At 52.7% G+C, this 19,752-nt stretch overlaps 1 protein-coding gene across 9 annotated transcripts in view; it reads left to right on the top strand.

The window, feature by feature from the left end:
• The first annotated feature begins 12,449 nt into the window (after nucleotides 1-12,449).
• LOC140911914 (class I histocompatibility antigen, F10 alpha chain-like) overlaps nucleotides 12,450-19,752 on the top strand; it is a 93,248-nt gene continuing 85,945 nt past the window's right edge. For all 9 annotated transcript variants that reach the window (XM_073346071.1, XM_073346069.1, XM_073346066.1 and 6 more), the window contains exon 1: nucleotides 12,450-12,587. In XM_073346071.1, coding sequence (XP_073202172.1) covers nucleotides 12,524-12,587 — 64 coding nt within the window. In that variant the 5' untranslated portion in view covers nucleotides 12,450-12,523. The remainder of the gene's footprint in view (nucleotides 12,588-19,752) is intronic.

The raw sequence follows: 19,752 nt of genomic DNA, 5'->3' as shown, positions 1-19,752 counted from the left end.
CTGTCTAGATATGTGCCTCCTCAATGCCTATGAAATGACAAGAATCATACGGTTTTCACTGAAACATGCTGTAAATTGTGGAATCAGCCAAAAATTAGCTTCCCCAGAGGTACCAGCAAGGAAGGTCAGCAACCCCCGGGTGGGGTGTAAAACAACCCATCAATAGCCATTGTCCAGCAAGGAAGCTCCTATTCAATGATTCACCTGCATGAGGCCACAGCAAGGGAATTGCTCCACCTTGCTGGGAGATTGAGCAATGCCCCCACCCACTCCCCCAGACATGCCTGGACTGGTGCTTCCCAAGCACATGGACTGAGGGTATAAAAACCAAACCCAAACACAGGGGCCCATGCTTGGCCTTTCTCCTTCACCCACCTACACTGCAAGTAAGAAGAACACTGAAGACTTGAGACTCCAACTGAGGGGACTGGCCCAGATTTCAAGGGAGAAATCTGGATGATATGGACTGCAAAATCCAGGAGAGGAATAAAAACTGCTTAGTCTTGTTGTTGCCCAGTCTATGAGGGTTGAGAGTTCAGACTGCGAACTTAGGTGTTTATTTCTTTTGGTAACTAACTCGGATGTTTTGCCTATCAGTTAATACCACTGAAAATCTCCATTTTGTAGCCAATAACCTTGTTGACCTGTTTAACTTTACCAAAAAGAACAGGAGGACTTGTGTCACCTTAGAGACTAACAAATTTATTTGAGCATAAGCTTTCGTGAGCTACATCCGATGAAGTGTGTTGTAGCTCACGAAAGCTTATGCTCAAATAAATTTGTTAGTCTCTAAGGTGACACAAGTACTCCTTTTCTTTTTGTGATTACAGACTAAGACGGCTGCTATTCTGAAGCTGCCTAGAGTAGCTCAGGGTGTGAGTACTAACCTCAGGGCAGAGTGTTACACACCAGGGCACACACCCCATGGGGATTGGGAGCTTGATATTTTGATTTCACCCACCAAGAGCCAACTCCCCAGGCATGGTAACAGCCTGAAGAGGGAGTCCCAGACACTCCCCTTGGGCACTCTGCTCTGTCCTGCCACCTAGGCAAGCCTGCCTTTGTGCTCGATCTGTGGTTCAGTGAGGCCTGAGCATGAGCTGGTGCTGCCAGCATCACCCCCCACTGTCTGCAAGGGAGGAAGGATTGAACCAGGGTCCCCGTGTTCCAGGTCAGTGTGTGAAGCATGGTGCTGTGGTGGGGCTCTCTCCAGCGCTCCTTTTGAAGTTGGTCCCTGGAGGCTAAATAATGAAAGAGCTTGGACCAGGGGGATTGAATCACCGGGGTTTCCTAATTGCGACCTCTCCGGTGGGTTCCTGAACTACTGGACAGTGTCACCCAAATAACATTGTTAAAAATCAATCATGAAAAGATGTGGAACTACAGCAATCCAGGGGGGTTCAGGACAGGGAGACCAATTCAGGCAATCAGAACAGCAGATATGACAAATTTATAGAGAGGGAAACTGGCCAGGAATTCTTTGAAACTGGCTAAACACTTATAAAAGTGTCCGTTTGCTTTAGGCTGAGGGGGTTTGGGGCGAGGGTGTAAACTATTTCCCTGAATGAAGTTTCCTGTGGCAGCTCAGTCCACCATTTCAGCTAGAGAAGAGTTGCAGTCCCTGGGCATTGGGCCACCTGGGGCCTTTAACACCACAGCCCTGGAAAGGGGGTGCTGAGATGGACCATCCAGTGAGGAACACAAGTCCTTCAACCATCCACCACACCCTGTTTTGGAACTGCTGCTGATGGCTCACTCCATCTGTGGTAACTGTTATCCTCTCTGCCACCCTCAATCTGGGGGTTTCCCCTTCTGCATCTACCTGGCAGGGCAGCCCCCCCCATCTGAACCCCTAATCCTGTCCCTGTTTTGTCCCTTTGACCATCCCTCCCCTCCAGTTTCCCTGCCCTTGGTTGCAGGGAGCAGATGCTGGTGGTGAGTGACGGCAGCAACTTACAGATGTTACTGAGCATGTGATAAGAACATTAGAACATAAGAAAGGCCAGACGGGGTCAGACCAAAGGTCCATCTAGCCCAGTGTCCGTCTTCCGACAGTGGCCAGTGCCAGGTGCCCCAGAGGGAATGAACTGACAGGAATCATCCCGTGATCTATCCTTTATCGCCCCATTCCCAGCTTCCGACAAACAGAGGTTAGGGACACCATCCCTGCCCATCCTGGCTAATCACCATTGATGGACCGAGCTGCCATGAATCTATCTCGTTCCCTGTTGAACCTTTTGGTCCCAGGACCCTGTTCAGGAACAGTGAAGTAGCAAGTTCTAATAAAGAAGCAGCTTCTGATACCAGGGGAGCTGCTGTTCCCCCTCCCCTCCCGTGGGGATGAGCAGCCCCCCAGCTGTCTCTCTGGCCCTGGCCCCCTTCACCTCATCACCCCTTCAGCCTCCCTCCAAATGTCCCCTTCCCCCCCATCACCTCTTCAGCCCCCCATCACTCCCTTCAGTCTCTCCCAACTGCCCCTGTCCCCCTCCCGTCATCGCCCCCCTCAACCTTCCCCCTGCCTCCCAGGCTCCTCCCCAGCTGCCCTTTCACTCTTCCCCCCTACAACCAACTGCCCTCCTTCAGCCCTCCCCCCGAACCTCTCACCCAGCTGCCCCATCTGACCCCCTTTAGCCTCCCTCCCACGCAACTGCCCCTTCACCCCCTCACCCACTCCCCTCCCTCTGCCTCTCCCCAAATTCCCAGCTCCACCACGTTGAGGTTCCCTTCCCCACAACCATCTGCTTCCTTCCCCTGGGGAACAGGGGCAGGAAATGCTTTTGAAAAAAACTTTTGTAAAGTAAAAAGTAAAAGAAACCAAGCAAGCCCCTCCCTTGCTTTGTGCTGGGCGCCCAGCTGTGCGCTTGTGTGTGTTCGGGTGAGGAGGGGTTGTTCTGAGCACTCTCCCTTTAGAGAACGGGTGGAGTTGACCAAAGGGGCATGCTGAATCTTTAGCAGAGAATTCCTTTCTCCATTATGTTAGCTAAGCGTTGCTGTTAAATGTCAGCCGACGAATGCAGCATTTGAAACAATCTGACTGTACATCCCTTGCCCTCTCAGTTGCTGTAGTCCTCACACCCTCTGCTCTTGTGAGCTCACCACATGACACAGTGTCTTATTACCATAGCATCTTGGAGATTACACGGGACCTAAGTTTATGAGGTAAAAAATGAAGCATAACTCCTTCCCTTCCCCCTTTTGACTTAGGAAAAATAAATCCTGTCCCCTCCTGCAGTCCCAACCCAGCCCCACCGGAGCTGCTGCGGCCAGGAGAGAGGTGCCTCTAACCTGGCCCTGAGCTGCTGTGGTGAGAGAGGGCTGGGGGGAGCCCTCTCTCCCTGGGGCAACCTGCACCCTAAACCCCTCATCCCCAGCCCCACCCCAGAGCCCGCACCCCCAGCCGGACCCCTCACACTCTTGCACCCCAACCCTCTGCCCTAGCCCTCAGCCCCTTGTCCCTGTCCCCACCCCACAGCCCACACCCCAACCCTCTGCCCCACCTGAGCCCCCTCCCACACTCTGAACCCTTCAGCCTCACCCCTACCCACACACTGTCCATGTGCAGAATGAATTTTGGAATCTGCACCAAGAGACAGGTGAGGGGTCATACCTCACTTCCCTATTGGTGCACATAACAAAATTCATTCCCTACACGGACGTAACAAATTAGAGGAAACACTGCTCCTGACTTTCAACCCGTCTGTCACATCTTGAATCTCATACATTGACCGATGGGAATAAAGTGCTCTCAGGTGACCTACAGACCAAGAGTTGTTCATAGGAATTATTCAGCAAGTATTTTAGAAGACCTAGAACAAGAGAGGAGATCACGAACTGCTCAGAGACAATTAATGGAGAGAAGCAGCAAGATTAATCCCATACATTGGATTGGTTGTGACTTATTTGCCTGATTTGAAAGGAGACCAAAAGGACCTGAGTCTCCTCACTGTCGATAGCCCCCAGCTCGGCCAATCAGCATTGAGACGCTGAGGGGTGGGAGGCTGAGAGGTCTCACCAGATGTCTCAAAGGACGGCCCAGGTCACCATCAGAGGGGATCACGCTCAGATCCGGACCCACCTCTTTGTGAGGACTTCCCGCAAGGAGAGCAACCCCCCCTCCCTCGCCCACACGCCACACACACCCCTCCTTGGTAGAGGGAGGGAAACTAGGAAAAGGGAAAAAAGAAGCAAGAGAAGAAGAGAAAGGAGGAAGGAAAGAGAAAAAGGGAAACCAAAAGGATAAACCCCAAGGTCCCCAGTGATTCCAAGTGTCAAAGTCCTAGGTAGGAAATCAAATTCTGCCCCCTTAAGCCAGTGTTTTCTGTGCCGAGAATTCTGCCTGCAGCAGGTGGATCAGACCCAACAGGTTCCAAACCTCTCGGAGCCTCTGACCTTGTCCAAGGGAAGTTCGTTTTCTGGCACAATCCATGGTGGGAAAGGAGAAAACTCTACAGAGGCTCCTCCTCATGCTCACAGACGTGAATCCTAATTCTCTCCCCGTCCTCGAGGGGAGACCTGGAGAAGGAGACGTGCGGCAGCAAAGCCGGGTGGGGGGTCTCAGAGACTGCCCTGGCCCACCTGCACCTCGGCCCTGCCCGGCTGATGTCGGGGTCTCTCTGTGAGGTCACCCCCTCCCCACCACCTTTGCCCAATGGGCTGAGTTCCTGCAAAAGGCCTTGGTGATGTCACTGCCCCACCCACCCCTCCCCTCCAAGCTGATGTCCTGCCCCTGCCCAGCCTCTGTGGAGGTTGGAGTTGTTGCCCCTGGATCTAGGGTTGCCAACTTCCACACCCTACAAAACTGAACACCCTTGCCCCGCCCCGTCGCCGAGGTCCCGGCCCGCTCACGCCATCTCCCTCCCCTCTGTCGCTCTCTCTCCCCCACGCTCACTCACTCGCTCATTGTCACCTTGCTGAGGAGGGCTGGGGAGGGTCCCTTTTCAACTGGGTGTTGTCAGGACGGACCTGGGAAGGAGGGCTGCCTGCCAAGCACCTTTAGGAGGAGGCGTCCCTCCCCGTCAGAAAATCATCTCCCTCCCTCAGCTCAGTGATGGCCTGAATTGCTCCTTCTCCCTGCAGAGCCAGAGGATTGAAAGCAGCAACATCAAACCCCTGTGTAGCTCGCAGGAATGAACACAAATATGCCCTTGTATCTCAACAGATGGTTACTTTTACCCTTGGGAAACTACAAGTCTAAAGGGAAAGGCAGTGGCAGCAGATCTAAGGAATAAACACAACACAATCATAATCATTATGCCCATTATGACTGCAACATCTTTTTATACACATCTCATTATCATTCATGCATTCTTTTCTCTGGAGCCGAGACCTTGACTATACCTTGACCAAGAAATCTGGATCTTGATGAAAATAATCACCGCCCCTGGTTAACGCAATGGAGTTGACACCCAGGGGGTGTCCCTACGTAGGTTCAAGTAGGAACAACAATGGCTGCCTTTTAGCCATAGTTTTTAAACAGGGCAATACATCGATACAGACCCCGGGTAAATCATTTCTCAGCCGGAGGCCTTCACCCACATGCCTTCGGGCATTGTGCTACCATGGGGACGTTTCATTTCCCTCCTCAATTTCACACAGAGACACAATTTCCTTTGCACGGATGATCCATGAACAGCAAAACCTCTCTGTGTCTCTTGTCTGAGCCAGGGCATTCAATTCCTTTGACACTTTCTCCCCTGCAATAGCAAAGGACAAACGGGGACGTGGCCACCTGCAGCCCTAACACTGAGATATCGGCTCGGCTCTTTCTTTATGCTGCTGTTGTTAGTCCATGAAACATCAAGGATGGAATGCAAGGCTGAGTTCACTCACCAACCCCATGACAAATGTCAGTGCCCCAGAGAAACCCTGACCCCTGCTATTGGAATGATATGCTGGAGATCTGAATGGGAAAGGGACTGTATGAATTGTCAAGGTCGGGAACGAACAACGATCTACAGCAATGTCATGAACACAAACACACTCTAATCATGCTCCAGACGGAAGGGAAATGGGCAGGAATTCCTGCTGTCCAGCAATGGACACAATTACACCCCTGCACAGCAGTGGGTGTGCCGCGGAGGCTGGTCTGAGCAAACAATTTGAAGTGATAATTCAGTGAAAAGAGAATCATAGTGTAGTGAGACAAATGTCCATCAGGTACTTGTGGCTGAGTGGTTAAGGGGATGGACTAGAAAATCCATGGGGCTTTCCTACGTAGATTTGAATCCTGGCACCTATGGAAACATTGAACTTTTGTCATTGCTGTAGTCTTCGTGCCGGAGCATCCAGGTGCCAACGGGAGGTAGATCTGGTCTCACTCTTAGGCTGGCTACACTTAAAAAGCTCCTATAGCACTTTGGAGTAGAGAGTTGCTACAGTGACTGGAGGGGATTTCCCACTGCTCTAGCTACACTGACAGAATACAGAGACTGAATTCCCACCCCACCTCCATAGGAGCTCTCTGCAGTTGAATTGTTCTGCAGCCAACTTCCCATTAGAAATGCTGTTGTGGGACAGTCCCAGTTCGAAATAGAATGTTTCCACCGACGTGCGTAGGCTGAAATTGTGGAAAAGCAGCATCACTTGCCCCATAAGCTCAGCTGTGCAGAACACACCACCATCCACAGCCTCAGAAACAACTCTGACATCATCATCAAAAAGCTTGTAAAGGAGATACTGTCGTCATCATGAATCGGTAGGAATATGAACAAGAGGCTGCTAGGCAGCTCTCCAACACCACTTTCCACAAGCCATTACCCTCTGATCCCACTGAGGGTTACCAAAAGAAACTACACCGTCTGCTCAAGAAACACCTTGAAAAAACACAAGCGCAAATCCGCACAGACACACTCCTAGAACCCCGACCTGGGGTATTCTATCTGCTACCCAAGATCCATAAACCTGGAAATCCTGGATGCCCCATCATCTCAGGCATTGGCACCCTGACAGCAGGATTGTCTGGCTATGTAGACTCCCTCCTCAGGCCCTACGCTATCAGCACTCCCAGCTATCTTCAAGACACCACTGACTTCCTGAGGAAACTACAATCCATCGGTGATCTTCCTGAAAACACCATCCTGGCCACTATGGATGTAGAAGCCCTCTACACCATCATTCCACACAAAGATGGACTACAAGCCGCCAGGAACAGTATCCTCGATAATGTCACGGCAAACCTGATAGCTGAACTTTGTGACTTTGTCCTCACCCATAACTAGTTCACGTTTGGGGACAATGTATACCTTCAAATCAGCGGCACTGCTATGGGTACCCGCATGGCCCCACAATATGCCAACATGTTTATGGCTGACTTAGAACAACGCTTCCTCAGCTCTCGTCCCGTAATGCCCCTGCTCTACTTGCGCTATATTGATGACATCTTCATCATCTGGACCCATGGAAAAGAAGCCCTTGAGGAATTCCACCATGATTTCAACAATTTCCATCCCACCATCAACCTCAGCCTGGACCAGTCCACACAAGAGATCCACTTCCTGGATACTACAGTGCTAATGAGCGATGGTCACATAAACACCACCCTATACCGGAAACCTACTGACCGCTATTCCTACCTACATGCCTCTAGCTTTCATCCAGACCACACCACACGATCCATTGCCTACAGCCAAGCTCTACGATATAACCGCATTTGCTCCAACCCCTCAGACAGAGACAAACACCTACAAGATCTCTATCATGCATTCTTACAACTACAGTACCCACCTGCTGAAGTGAAGAAACAGATTGACAGAGCCAGAAGAGTACCCAGAAGTCACCTACTCCAGGACAGGCCCAACAAAGAAAGCAACAAAACACCACTAGCTGTCACCTTCAGCCCCCAACTAAAACCTCTCCAGCACATCATCAAGGATCTACAACCTATCCTGAAGGACAACCCATCACTCTCACAGATCTTGGGAGACAGGCCAGTCCTTGCTTACAGATAGCCCCCAACCTGAAGCAAATACTCACCAGTAACTACACACCACACAACAAAAACACTAACTAAGGAACCTATCCTTGCAACAAAGCCCGATGCTAACTCTGTCCACATATCTATTCAGGGGACACCATCATAGGGCCTAATCACATCAGCCACACTATCAGAGGCTCATTTACCTGCACATCTACCAATGTGATATACGCCATCATGTGCCAGCAATGCCCCTCTGCCATGTACATTGGCCAAACAGGACAGTCTCTACATAAAAGAATAAATGGACACAATTAAGATGTCAAGAATTATAACATTCAAAAACCAGTCAGAGAATACTTCAATCTCTCTGGTCACTCGATTACAGACCTAAAAGTTACAATATTACAACAAAAAAACTTCAAAAACAGACTCCAACGAGAGACTGCTGAATTGGAATTAATTTTCAAACTGGACACCATTAAATTAGGCTTGTATAAAGACTGGGAGTGTGTCATAAATATAAAGGGAAGGGTAAACACCTTTAAAATTGCTCCTGGCCAGAGGAAAAACCCTTTCACCTGTAGGGGGTTAAGAAGCTAGGATAACCTTGCTGGCAAAAATGACCAAAATGACCAATGAGGAGACAAGATACTTTCAAAAGCTGGAGTGGGGAGAAACAAAGGCTCTCTCTGTGTGTGTGATGCTTTTGCCAGGGACAGAACAGGAATGGAGTCTTAGAACTTAGTAAGTAATCTAGCTAGATATGCGTTAGATTCTGATTTCTTTAAATGGCTGATAAAATAAGCTGTGCTGAATGGAATGTAGATTCCTGTTTTTGTGTCTTTTTGTAACTTAAGTTTTTGCCTAGAGGGATTATCTATGTTTTGAATCTAATTATCCTGTAAGGTATTTACCATCCTGATTTTACAGAGGTGATTCTTTTACTTTTTCTTCTATTAAAATTCTTCTTTTAAGAATCTGAATACATTTTCATTGTTCTTAAGATCCAAGGGTTTGGGTCTGTGTTCACCTATGCAAATTGGTGAGGATTTTTATCAAACCTTCCCCAGGAAAGGGGGTGTAAGGTTTGGGAGGATTTTGGGAGGAAAGACGTTTCCAAACGGGCTCTTTCCCAGTTATATACCTGTTAGACGTTTGGTGGTGGCAGTGATAAAGTACAAGGGCAAAAGGTAAAATAGTTTGTACCTTGGGGAAGTTTTAACCTAAGCTGGTAAAAGTAAGCTTAGGAGGTTTTCATGCAGGTCCCCACATCTGTACCCTAGAGTTCAGAGTGGGGAAGGAACCTTGACAGAGTCGATGTGTCATTATACAAAGTAAAACTATTTCCCCTTGTTTATTCCCCCCCCCCCCCCGCCCACACACACACACTGTTCCTCACACGTTCTTTTCAACTGCTGGAAATGGTCCACCTTGATTATCACTACAAAAGGGTTTTTTTTGGTTTTGTTTTCCTCTTCTCTCCTGCTGGTAATAGCTCACCTTAACTGATCACTCTCATTATAGTGTGTATGGTAACACTTGTTTCATGTTCCATTGTTTCATGTTCTCTGTGTATATAAAATCATCCTACTGTATTTTCCACTGCATGCATCCGATGAAGTGGGCTGTAGCCCATGAAAGCTTATGCTCAAATAAATGTGTTCGTCTCTAAGGTGCCACAAGTCCTCCTGTTCTTTTTGTCTGTGTTGTTGTTGTTCTCTCAGCTGGAGAGACACAGAGAGCAGCAGGGTATGCTGTAAAGCTTGGACCAGGTAGGAAAAATCATCAGCATCATAGCTAGAAATCAGCCATTTGGAACCACAGATATGCAAGTAGAACAGGAAACGTTTAGTTTAGACGTGATCAGGTTTATCTCTTTATTTTGGGCTTGTGGATTCCTCTGTGCTAAACACAGGTGATTTTGTAACCTTTAAGCTGGACCCCAAGAACGCCATTCTTGGTGCTGAATCCTTGCAGCTGCTCTTTTAATATCTAGCAACTGCCTGATTTGCCACATGTTCTTTCTTTCTTTCTTTCTTTCTTTCTTTCTTTCTTTCTTTCTTTCTTTCTTTCTTTCTTTCTTTCTTTCTTAATAAAATTTACCTTTTTAAAGAACATGCTTGGATTTCTGTGTCTTAAGAGGTCTGTGCACATGTTTTTTCAATTAGTTGGTGGCAACAGCGGATTTCTTTTTCTTTTCTCAGCTCTTCCCCGGAGGCCGGGGGGAAAGAGCTTGGGGGTACCGCACAGGAAGGAATTCCCAAGTACGCCTTCCTGGGCTCTCAAGGGGGTTCTGCACCTGGGTGGTGGCAGCATTTACCAACCAAGACCAGGGGGATCTGTAACCGTGGGAGTTTAATACAAGCCTGGAGTGGCCAGTATTACTTTTTAGAAACTTTGTGGATCCCCACCTTCTGCACTCGAAGTGCCTGAGTGGGGAATCAGCCTTGACAGCATCCCAGATGGGCAAGTTTCCCATTAGCCTGGCTCCCCAGACCAGGAGAGATCAGCCCAGGGCAATATCCAAAGCCCAGTGATACTAACGCCCACAAGAAGAAAAGGAGGACTTGTGGCACCTTAGAGACTAACAAATTTATTTGAGCATAAGCTTTTGTGAGCTACAGCTCACTTTATTGGATGAATGCAGTGGATCCGATGAAGTGAGCTGTAGCTCACGAAAGCTTATGCTCTAATAAATTTGTTAGTCTCTAAGGTGCCACAAGTCCTCCTTTTCTTTTTGTGTATACAGACTAACAGGGCTGCTACCCTGAAACCTGTCTAAGGCCCACAGTGACTGTACTGCAGCAAGGGGCAAACTTCACAGGCCCCAGAGCCTTGGTACCTCCTCTCCCCACAAGAGGAGGAGACGAACCAAAAATAGTTCCCAGAAATGATGTAAACAGCCAAGTGACTTGCAAAAGCAGAGAAAATAAAGGGGTTAGGTCATCGTCTGCCTGTGCGTAGATCAGGGGGTGGAGCCAGGACTCCTGGGTTCTCTCCCTTGCTCGGGAGAGAAGTGGGGTCTAGCGGGGTAGATCAGGGGGTGGAGCCAGGACTCCTGGGTTCTCTCCCTTGCTCCGGGAGAGAAGTGGGGTCTAGTGGGTAGATCGGGGGCTGGAGCCAGGACTCCTGGGTTCTCTCCCTTGCTCCGGGAGAGACGTGGGGTCTAGTGGGTAGATCGGGGGCTGGAGCCAGGACTCCTGGGTTCTCTCCCTTACTCTGGGAGGGAAGTGGGGTCGAGTGGGGTAGAGCAGGGGGCTGGAGCCAGGACTCCTGGGTTCTCTCCCTTGCTCCGGGAGAGACGTGGGGTCTAGTGGGTAGATCGGGGGCTGGAGCCAGGACTCCTGGGTTCTCTCCCTTACTCTGGGAGGGAAGTGGGGTCTAGTGGGTAGATCGGGGGCTGGAGCCAGGACTCCTGGGTTCTCTCCCTTGCTCCAGAGACGTGGGGTCTAGTGGGTAGATCGGGGGCTGGAGCCAGGACTCCTGGGTTCTCTCCCTTGCTCCGGGAGAGACGTGGGGTCTAGTGGGTAGATCGGGGGCTGGAGCCAGGACTCCTGGGTTCTCTCCCTTGCTCCGGGAGAGACGTGGGGTCTAGTGGGTAGATCGGGGGCTGGAGCCAGGACTCCTGGGTTCTCTCCCTTGCTCCGGGAGAGACGTGGGGTCTAGTGGGTAGATCGGGGGCTGGAGCCAGGACTCCTGGGTTCTCTCCCTTGCTCCGGGAGAGACGTGGGGTCTAGTGGGTAGATCGGGGGCTGGAGCCAGGACTCCTGGGTTCTCTCCCTTGCTCCGGGAGAGACGTGGGGTCTAGTGGGTAGATCGGGGGCTGGAGCCAGGACTCCTGGGTTCTCTCCCTTGCTCCGGGAGAGACGTGGGGTCTAGTGGGTAGATCGGGGGCTGGAGCCAGGACTCCTGGGTTCTCTCCCTAGACGTGCGGCTTCCAGGGCAAGTCGCGGCCTCTCTTTGCGCCTCTCTCCCCGGCCGCAGACGGGGCAGGGACGCTGTGGCGGGGCCGGGGTCCCTGCGGCCACTGCCCGCGCACGGAGCGCGGCGGGGGGGGGGCATTCACTCCGTCCACACAGGGGTTCAAGGCCCGGGCCCGGCAGACACGGGCCCGGCCCCGCCAAGGCGCCGCGGGGGGGTCTCCGGCCGGGGGCTGCGGGGGTCGGACGGGAGGCGCTGACGGGGCCGGGGGCGGCGGGGATAACGGGGGGGGGCTGGGAGCGCCCGGCCCGAGCTGTGCCCCCCCCTCACGCCGACCGCCCCCAACAGGGGCAGCGGCCCCCGGCTCCAGCCCCGGGCGGGGACCGGCGGCCTCAGCGCACAGGGACCAGCGGGCTCCGGGGAGGCGGGGCCGGGCCGGGCGGAGCGAATCGCTGCCCCGGTCCCCGCAGCGCCAAACTCCCCGCCTCAGACTGTCCTGCCCCGCCGCGTTCTGCCCAGCGACCGGTGACGCAAGCGGGTCTGTGCGTCGCTATTGGCAGGATGTTCCCTCCCCCCCAGCCAATCCCTAGCGCGGGGCGGTTCCCTCGGGCGGGGGCGGGGCCGGGGCTGGACAGGCCGAGGCGAGGCCCGGCGCCGTGTCCGGCCGCGCAGCTCGGGGGGTCCGGGATGGCCCTGGCGCTGCGCCTGCTGCTGCTGCTGGGGGCCGCTGCCCTGCCGGGGGCCCGCTCCCGTGAGTGTCGGGGGAGACCCCGGGCCGGGAGAGGGGGGAGCTGGGTGTCGGGGGAGGGGGGGAGCTGGGTGTCGGGGGGGGGTTCGGGGAGGGGGGAGCTGGGTGTCGGGGGGGGGGGCAGCCGGGCCGGGAGAGGGGGGAGCTGGGTGTCGGGGGGGGGTTCGGGGAGGGGGGAGCTGGGTGTCGGGGGGGGGGCAGCCGGGCCGGGAGAGGGGGGAGCTGGGTGTCGGGGGGGGTTCGGGTAGGGGGGGAGCTGGGTGTCGGGGGGGGGGCAGCCGGGCCGGGGGGGGGGTGCTGGGTGTCGGGGGGGGGGGCAGCCGGGCCGGGGGGGGGGTGCTGGGTGTCAGGGGGGGCAGCCGGGCCGGGGGGGGGTTCGGGGAGGGGGGAGCTGGGTGTCGGGGGGGGCAGCCGGGCCGGGGGGGGGGTGCGGGGAGGGGGGCAGCCGGGCCGGGAGGGGGGAGCTGGGTGTCGGGGGGGGGCAGCCGGGCCGGGGGGGCAGTTCTGGGCTCTGCGTTCAGAGGTGTTGGGAGACCCCCCCCGCGCGTCCGCCCCCCCCCCGGCACTGAGCGGTCGCTGACAGGGATCGGTGACGTTGCTATAGTGACCGGGGGGGGGGGTCCTGGCCCCCTTGTGCCCGGCGCTGCCGGGGGCTGTGGGGACAATGTGCCGTGGGGGGCTGAGCGCCCCTGACCCGAGCGGTGACCCCGGCATCCAACACCGACCGCCCCCAGCCGGGGGTGCGGCCCCGCTCGGACCGGCACCCATGGGTGCTGCACCCGCCGACAAGCCCCTCGCAGCCCCGTGAGGCTCCCGGGCTGCGGGGAGTCCCCGGGGCCAGGCGCTGCCCAGGCCGGGTCTGTGCCACGTCTCCGGGCCGGCGGGGCTCTCAGACCCGAGCCCTGTGGGCAGAGCCGGGCTGACAGAGGGGGGTAAATTGACCCCCCGTGGCCCAGGGTTCAGTGACGGGACTCTCGGGCCGTTCACGGCTCCCAGAAGGTGCTTCAGTTTGACCCCCGGGGCCTGGACTCCTGAGCCTGGCTTGTCCTCGGCTACGTGGGGCTGAGCTGTGTCCGCCCCCCTCTCCTCGCACCCCCAGTCAGCCATGGGCCTGGGCAGCGGGTGGGTGGGTGTGGGGCCCCCTCTCTAGGGGAGGCGAGCCCCCAGCCTGCCCCCTTCTGCTTGTGTCCCTCTCCCAGCGGCCGGGGCCACGAGTCCCCCTCGGCCGGAGGAGTCCGGGGCCAGCCCACGCCCTGAGTGTCCGCCTTGTCCCCCACCCCACCTGCCTGGAGCTGCCCCGGGCCAGCCAAGCAGCAACTCCCCTCCCCAGACCCCAACCGCTGAAGCCCCTCGCTCTCCTCCGGCAGAAGCATTTGCTGTGCCCCATGCAGGTTCCCGGGCAGCCGAGGAGGCTGGGTTTGCTGCTCGGCTTCCGGGAGTCCAGGGAGGTCACTGATGAACCCAGGAAGCTGAAGAGCACATCCAGCCTCCTCAGCCCCCCGGCATTGCAGGGGGGATAATAAAGCAAAAACTTCCCTCCACAATCGTGCAACTGGGGGTCTGGTGGCAGCGGCAGGGGAAGACGGGGCCTCCACTGGCCTGATCTACCCGCCACGCCTGCCCATGGCAATGGGTCTCATCTGTCCTGGAAGCACATCTTTAGAGGTGTCATCCTAGGGAAGAGATGTTAACCCCCTTTCTGTCTCTGGCTGTGTGTTGGTGCCATGGGGGGGACACGACTTTGGAGCCCCTGGAAACGTGCATTAATCAGGTCTTAGTTTGAGTGTGAGCTCCCGTTGCAGAGAACAGAACAGGTGCTGCGTTTGTGCCGTTAGGATGTCCTGTAGCTGCCGGATAAAGAGCTTCCGGATCCCATTGAGGGTGGGATGAGGAGAGGGGAAGGCACATCCTGCTTTTCCAGGCATGGATTTGAATCTTCTTTGTTCTCCATGAGGCAGGGACAACAACTCCAACCTCCACAGAGGCTGGGCAGGGGCAGGACATCAGCTTGGAGGGGAGGGGTGGGTGGGGCAGTGACATCACAAAGGCCTTTTGCAGGAACTCAGCCCATTGGGCAAAGGTGGTGGGGAGGGGGTGACCTCACAGAGAGACCCCGACATCAGCCGGGCAGGGCCGATTGAGCTGGGTGAGGCTGTGGGGTGGGGTTGGGGTATGTTCGAAGTGGTTTAAGGTGCATTGGTGCCCTCGTGTCACCTCAGTAACAGGCTTGGTTTGACGTAAACTGGATTAGGCCCCAGTGCAGCCTGGCCCTACAGGGTCAAGTCATGTCAGGGACCAGGAGGGAAAGCAGAGAAGTGGGGGTGTATGTGTCGGGTTATCCCTGCAGCAATGAGGCAGGAGGCCGTCGTGTCAGGAGGTCACACCCAGAACTGGTGTAACTCCAGTGGTGCAGAGGTTTGGCCTGGGGCCTGCAGGGCTGGGTGTGTGTGCGTGGGCAGAGGAGGACGTTGATGAGGATCAGAGAGAGTCTGGGCCAAGCTGACATTCTCACTGGCTGGTTTGGCTTTTTTAATGCGTTACATCCAGCACCAACTGCCGTGGGTGCCTGGCTGGGCCTTCGCTGAAAGAAAAATCCTCTGTGCCCATTACATTAGAGGTGACCTGACAAGGGGGAAATAGGGTGTCCATTTCTGTTGCTGCCTAAGGGATAGCAAAGGCCCGAAAGGGTTTTTTCCCCTCCTTGTTTTCTTGTAAGCATCATCTGCCCTGTTTTGCTGGAGGTCTGCTTGGAGCAGCAGAGACCTGGGGTGGGAACTCTCAGCCCTCAAATGGAGGGCCACTGGGTGTAGAATCTTTACCAAGGACAGCTTTTCTTTCTTCTGCTCGACAGGTGTTTGGTTGGGTAGGGCCTTTTCTACACTTCAAACTTGCTCTGGTTTAATTAAACTGGTGCAGATAAATCAGTGCCAACCCCTTTGTGGGCCCTCTTATTTTGGTATCACCGTGGCCTTTTTTAGTTTAGCTTAAACTGATTCCCAGCAACTTAACCTGAACTGAAAAAAGCTTCTGTTACATCAGAATACAAGTGTCCACGTGGGGCTTTGTGCCGGTTTAGCTGAATCAGTTGTGTTTAGTTACACTGATGCAACTCTCCATGTGGACAAGGCCCAACCGACTTAAGGTAAACAGAAAAAAAGCCACTCTTAGGCTAAGTCTACACTAGATGGCGCAAAGTGCTGCCATGGGAGCTCTCCTGCGGCCGCGCTTTGAACTGTCAGTGTGGTGATCCGCGAGCGCTGTGGAGAGAGCTCTCTCAGCGCTCCTGGTAAACCAGGTTGACGAGGGGAATAGCTCCGAGCGCTGGGAGCCTGTCTACATTGGCGCTTTACAGTGCTCTAACTTGCTGTGCTCCGTGGGGGGGGGGGCAGTAATTTTTCACACACACACACACCGCCGAGCCAGCAAGTTAGAGCGCTGTGAATTGCCAGTGTAGACAAGCCCTTAAACTGGAAAAGGAGGGTCCACAGAGCCTCTTAAACTGGTTTAACTAAACCAGTGCAACTCACACCTTAACTTAAACTGGTGTGAATTTGTGGATAGAGAAGGCTACGGTTTTAACAATGAAGTTTAAACAGTTGTAATAAACTTTTTAGGGCTGTTTTACGTGCAGTGTTTGTACTATTTTTACACCAATCACTTAGGCTGTGTCTATGGTGCACACCTTACAGCGGCCCAGCTGTGCCGCTACGGCCATGCCACTGCAAGGCACACAGTGTGGCCACTCTTTGTTGGCAGGAAAGAGCTCTCCCGCTGACAAAATAAAACCACCCCCAATGAGGGGCAATAGCTTTGTTGTTGGGAGAGCATCTCCCTCCTACAAAGCGCTGTCCCTACCGGTGCTTTTCATCGGTAAAACTTTTGTGGGTTGGGGTGTGGTTTTTTTCACACCCACCGATGAAAGTGCAGTTGGACATAGCCTTAGTGTGGACACAGTTGTACTCAAGGCTTTAATTGTCATAGGAGTATTTCCCGGAGCCCCCAGGCCTCCCCCACATTCAACAGCATCAGGCTGGAGTCAAGGTTTGAAAATATTTACTGGCGCTCCGCTCCTGCTGAATGTAAACCCTGGTTATACAGATACAGATTATTCCCCTACATTTACTGGTGTAAAGCATGGCTGTACCGATAGCACTGCACTTGCCGTAGGGATTTTAGTTATTTTGAGGAACTAAAACTCTTTTGGTATTGAACCGATTTAACTATTTGGGTGAAAAGAAAGAAACAATCAAATTCAATAATTAAAGCCAAAGAAAAACAGTGTGGAGCTGACCTCGGCATAGGGTTGCCAACCCTCCAGGAATGTCCTGGTGTCTCCAGGAATTAAAGGTTAATCTGCAATTAAAGAGCGTGTCCTGTGATGAAACCTCCAGGAATGTGTCCAACCAGAACTGACCATTATGATGAGTGTAATGTGTTCGGGGCAGGGACTGTCCCTTGCTCTGTCTGCACAGCCCCAGCCCCAGCATGGTTAAAGCTGGGTTGTGCTACCATGACATGAAATAATAATTCCTTCCCCTCTCATGTTCTCGGGTTACACGCCCGCCCCTCAAGTTCTCCAGCTCACTGTCGAGTCTTTCACAAAAAACAGGGCCAACAAGATGGGCCTTTCTAGTGGGAAAAGCAAGCCAATTTAAAAAGTAAAGCTCCCTGCTATTCTCATCCTCAGCAGATGAGAGATGACAGGTCCGTTGGGGATAGGCTATGAAGGGCCTCACAGCTGAAAATAGGCAGCTTCTATTTGATGAGAAGGAGGAGCCAGTGGAGAGAGGCAAAGAGAGAAATGACATGGTCATATCAAGGAGCTGGGAAACTATCTTTTCAGCATCTTCTGAAGGGATCTGAGTGGGCTAAGTCTGCGTTTGTCAAGGCCAGAGAAAAGGATGTTGTAGCAGTTGAGACACGAGATGCTGAGAGCCTGGGCGAGAGGTTTAGCTGTGGGGGTGGATAGGAAAGGCAGTGTCTTAAAGAGGCTCTGCAGAAAGAATCAGCAAGATTTAGGCATAACCTGGATGTGAGGACCTAGAGAGAGCTCCAAGTCAAAGATGACACCCAGGTTATGGTCCTGAGTGGCAGGCAGGTTGGTGATGTTGTCCACAGTGACTGACAAAGGAGGTAGAAGGGAGATCTTGGGAGGAAGATTGAGAACTCTGTTTTAACCACATTGAGCTTGAGCTGATGATGAGAAAGCCACAAGGAGATGTCAGAGAGACAGGCCAAGATTTTAGTTTGTGCCGAAAGAGACAGATTGGAAAAGGATAGGTAGATCTGTGAGTCATCAGCATGGAGATGGTAGTTGAATTTGTGTTTGCAGATGATTTTGCCCAGAGATAAGGTGTAGAGGGAGAAGAGAAGGGGACCATGACAAAACCCCATAGAAAGCTGGAGGGGGATAAGGAAGATCCTCTGACGGACATGGTGAAGGAGTGATTAGAGAGGTCAGAGTAGACCCAGGAGGGGACAGAGATAAAGAAGCCAAGGGGGACAAGATTTCAAGAAGAGCCTGGCAAATGGTGTCAGAGGCGGCTGGCAAGCCAAGGAAGGTGAGGATGGAGCACTGATTTTGAGTGTTAGTTAGGAAGAGTCATTAGAGACTTTGGCAGGAGCGATTTCCCTGGAGTGCAAGGGGTGGAAGCCGGGGTGGGGAGGGTCTTGGAGGGAATGGAGGACAGGAACTCCAGACAGTGATTGCTGAGGCACATTCAATGAGTTGAGAGATGAAAGGGAGAAGGGGCTGTAGCTGGAGAGGCAAATCGAGTCAAGGGTCTTTACGATGGAAGGTGCTGAAGTGTGTTCATATTGTGAGGGGGAAAGAGCCAGAGGAGAGTGAGAGGTTAAAGAGAAGAGTAAGGGAGGGAGGAGAGCAGGTGTGAGGGAGATCAGGAGATGGAATGGGGTCTGTGGGGTGAGTGGAGGGGTTAGGAGGAGAGCAGATGGAAAAATGTCCACATCTGCAAGGGAGAGGGAGGTAGGAATTGAAGGAAGGGAAGGAGAGGGGAGGAGGACTGTCATGTTTTATTGTCATGGATACACATGACTGGTGCTGTCAAACATAAGAACGGCCACACTGCGTCAAACCAAAGGTCAGTCTAGCCCAGTATCCTGTCTTCCGACAGTAGCCAATGCCAGGTGCCCCAGAGGGAATGAACAGACCGTGTAATCATCAAATGATCCATCCCGTCACCCATAGGGACACCATTCCTGTCCATCCTGGCTAATAGCCATCAATGGACCTATCCTCCATGAATTTATCTAGTTCTCTTTTGAACTCTTTAAACCCTGTTTAAACCCTTGGCCTTCAGAACATCTTCTGCCAAAGAGTTCCACAGGTTAACTGTGCGTTGTGTGAAGAAATACTTCCTTTTGTTTGTTTTAAATCGAATGCCTATTAATTTCATTTGGTGACCCGTAGTTCCTATGTTATGAGAACGAAGTGTTATTTACTCCTTATTTACTTCCTCCATGCCAGTCATGATTTTATAGACCTCTATCATATTCTCCCTTAGTGATCTCTTTTCCAAGCTGAAAAGTTCCAGTCTTATTAATCTCTTCTCATACAGAAGCCATTCCATATCCTTTGTTATTTTTGTTGCCCTTTTCTGAACCTTTTCCAATTCCAATATATCTTTTTTGAGATGGGGTCACCACATCTGCATGGAGTATTCAAGATGTGGGCATCTCGTGGATTTATATAGAGGCAATATGATATTTTCTATCCTCTTATCTATCCCTTTCTGAATGATTTGATTTTTTGACTGTTGCTGCACATTGAGTGGATGTTTTCAGAGAACTATCCACAATGACTCCAAGATCTTTCTTGAGTGGTAACAGCTAATTTAGACCCCGTCATTTGATATGTGTAGTTGGGATTCTATTTTCCAATATGCATTACTTTGCAATTCTCAACATGGAATTTGATCTGCCATTTTGTTGTCCAGTCACCCAGTTTTGAGAGATCCTTTTGTAGCTCTTCACAGTCTGCCTTGGACTTAACTTTCTTGAGTAGTTTTGTATCATCTGAAAATTTTGCCACCTCACTGTTTACCCTTTTTTCCAGATCATTTATGAATACATTGAATTGGACTGGTCCCACTACAGATCCCTGGTGGACACCACTATTTACCTCTCTCCATTCTGAAAACTGGCCATT

The sequence above is a fragment of the Lepidochelys kempii genome, chromosome 5 (genome assembly GCF_965140265.1).
Source record: "Lepidochelys kempii isolate rLepKem1 chromosome 5, rLepKem1.hap2, whole genome shotgun sequence".
NCBI lineage: Eukaryota > Metazoa > Chordata > Testudines > Cheloniidae > Lepidochelys > Lepidochelys kempii.
This window is presented reverse-complemented; position numbering and strand designations above follow the sequence as displayed.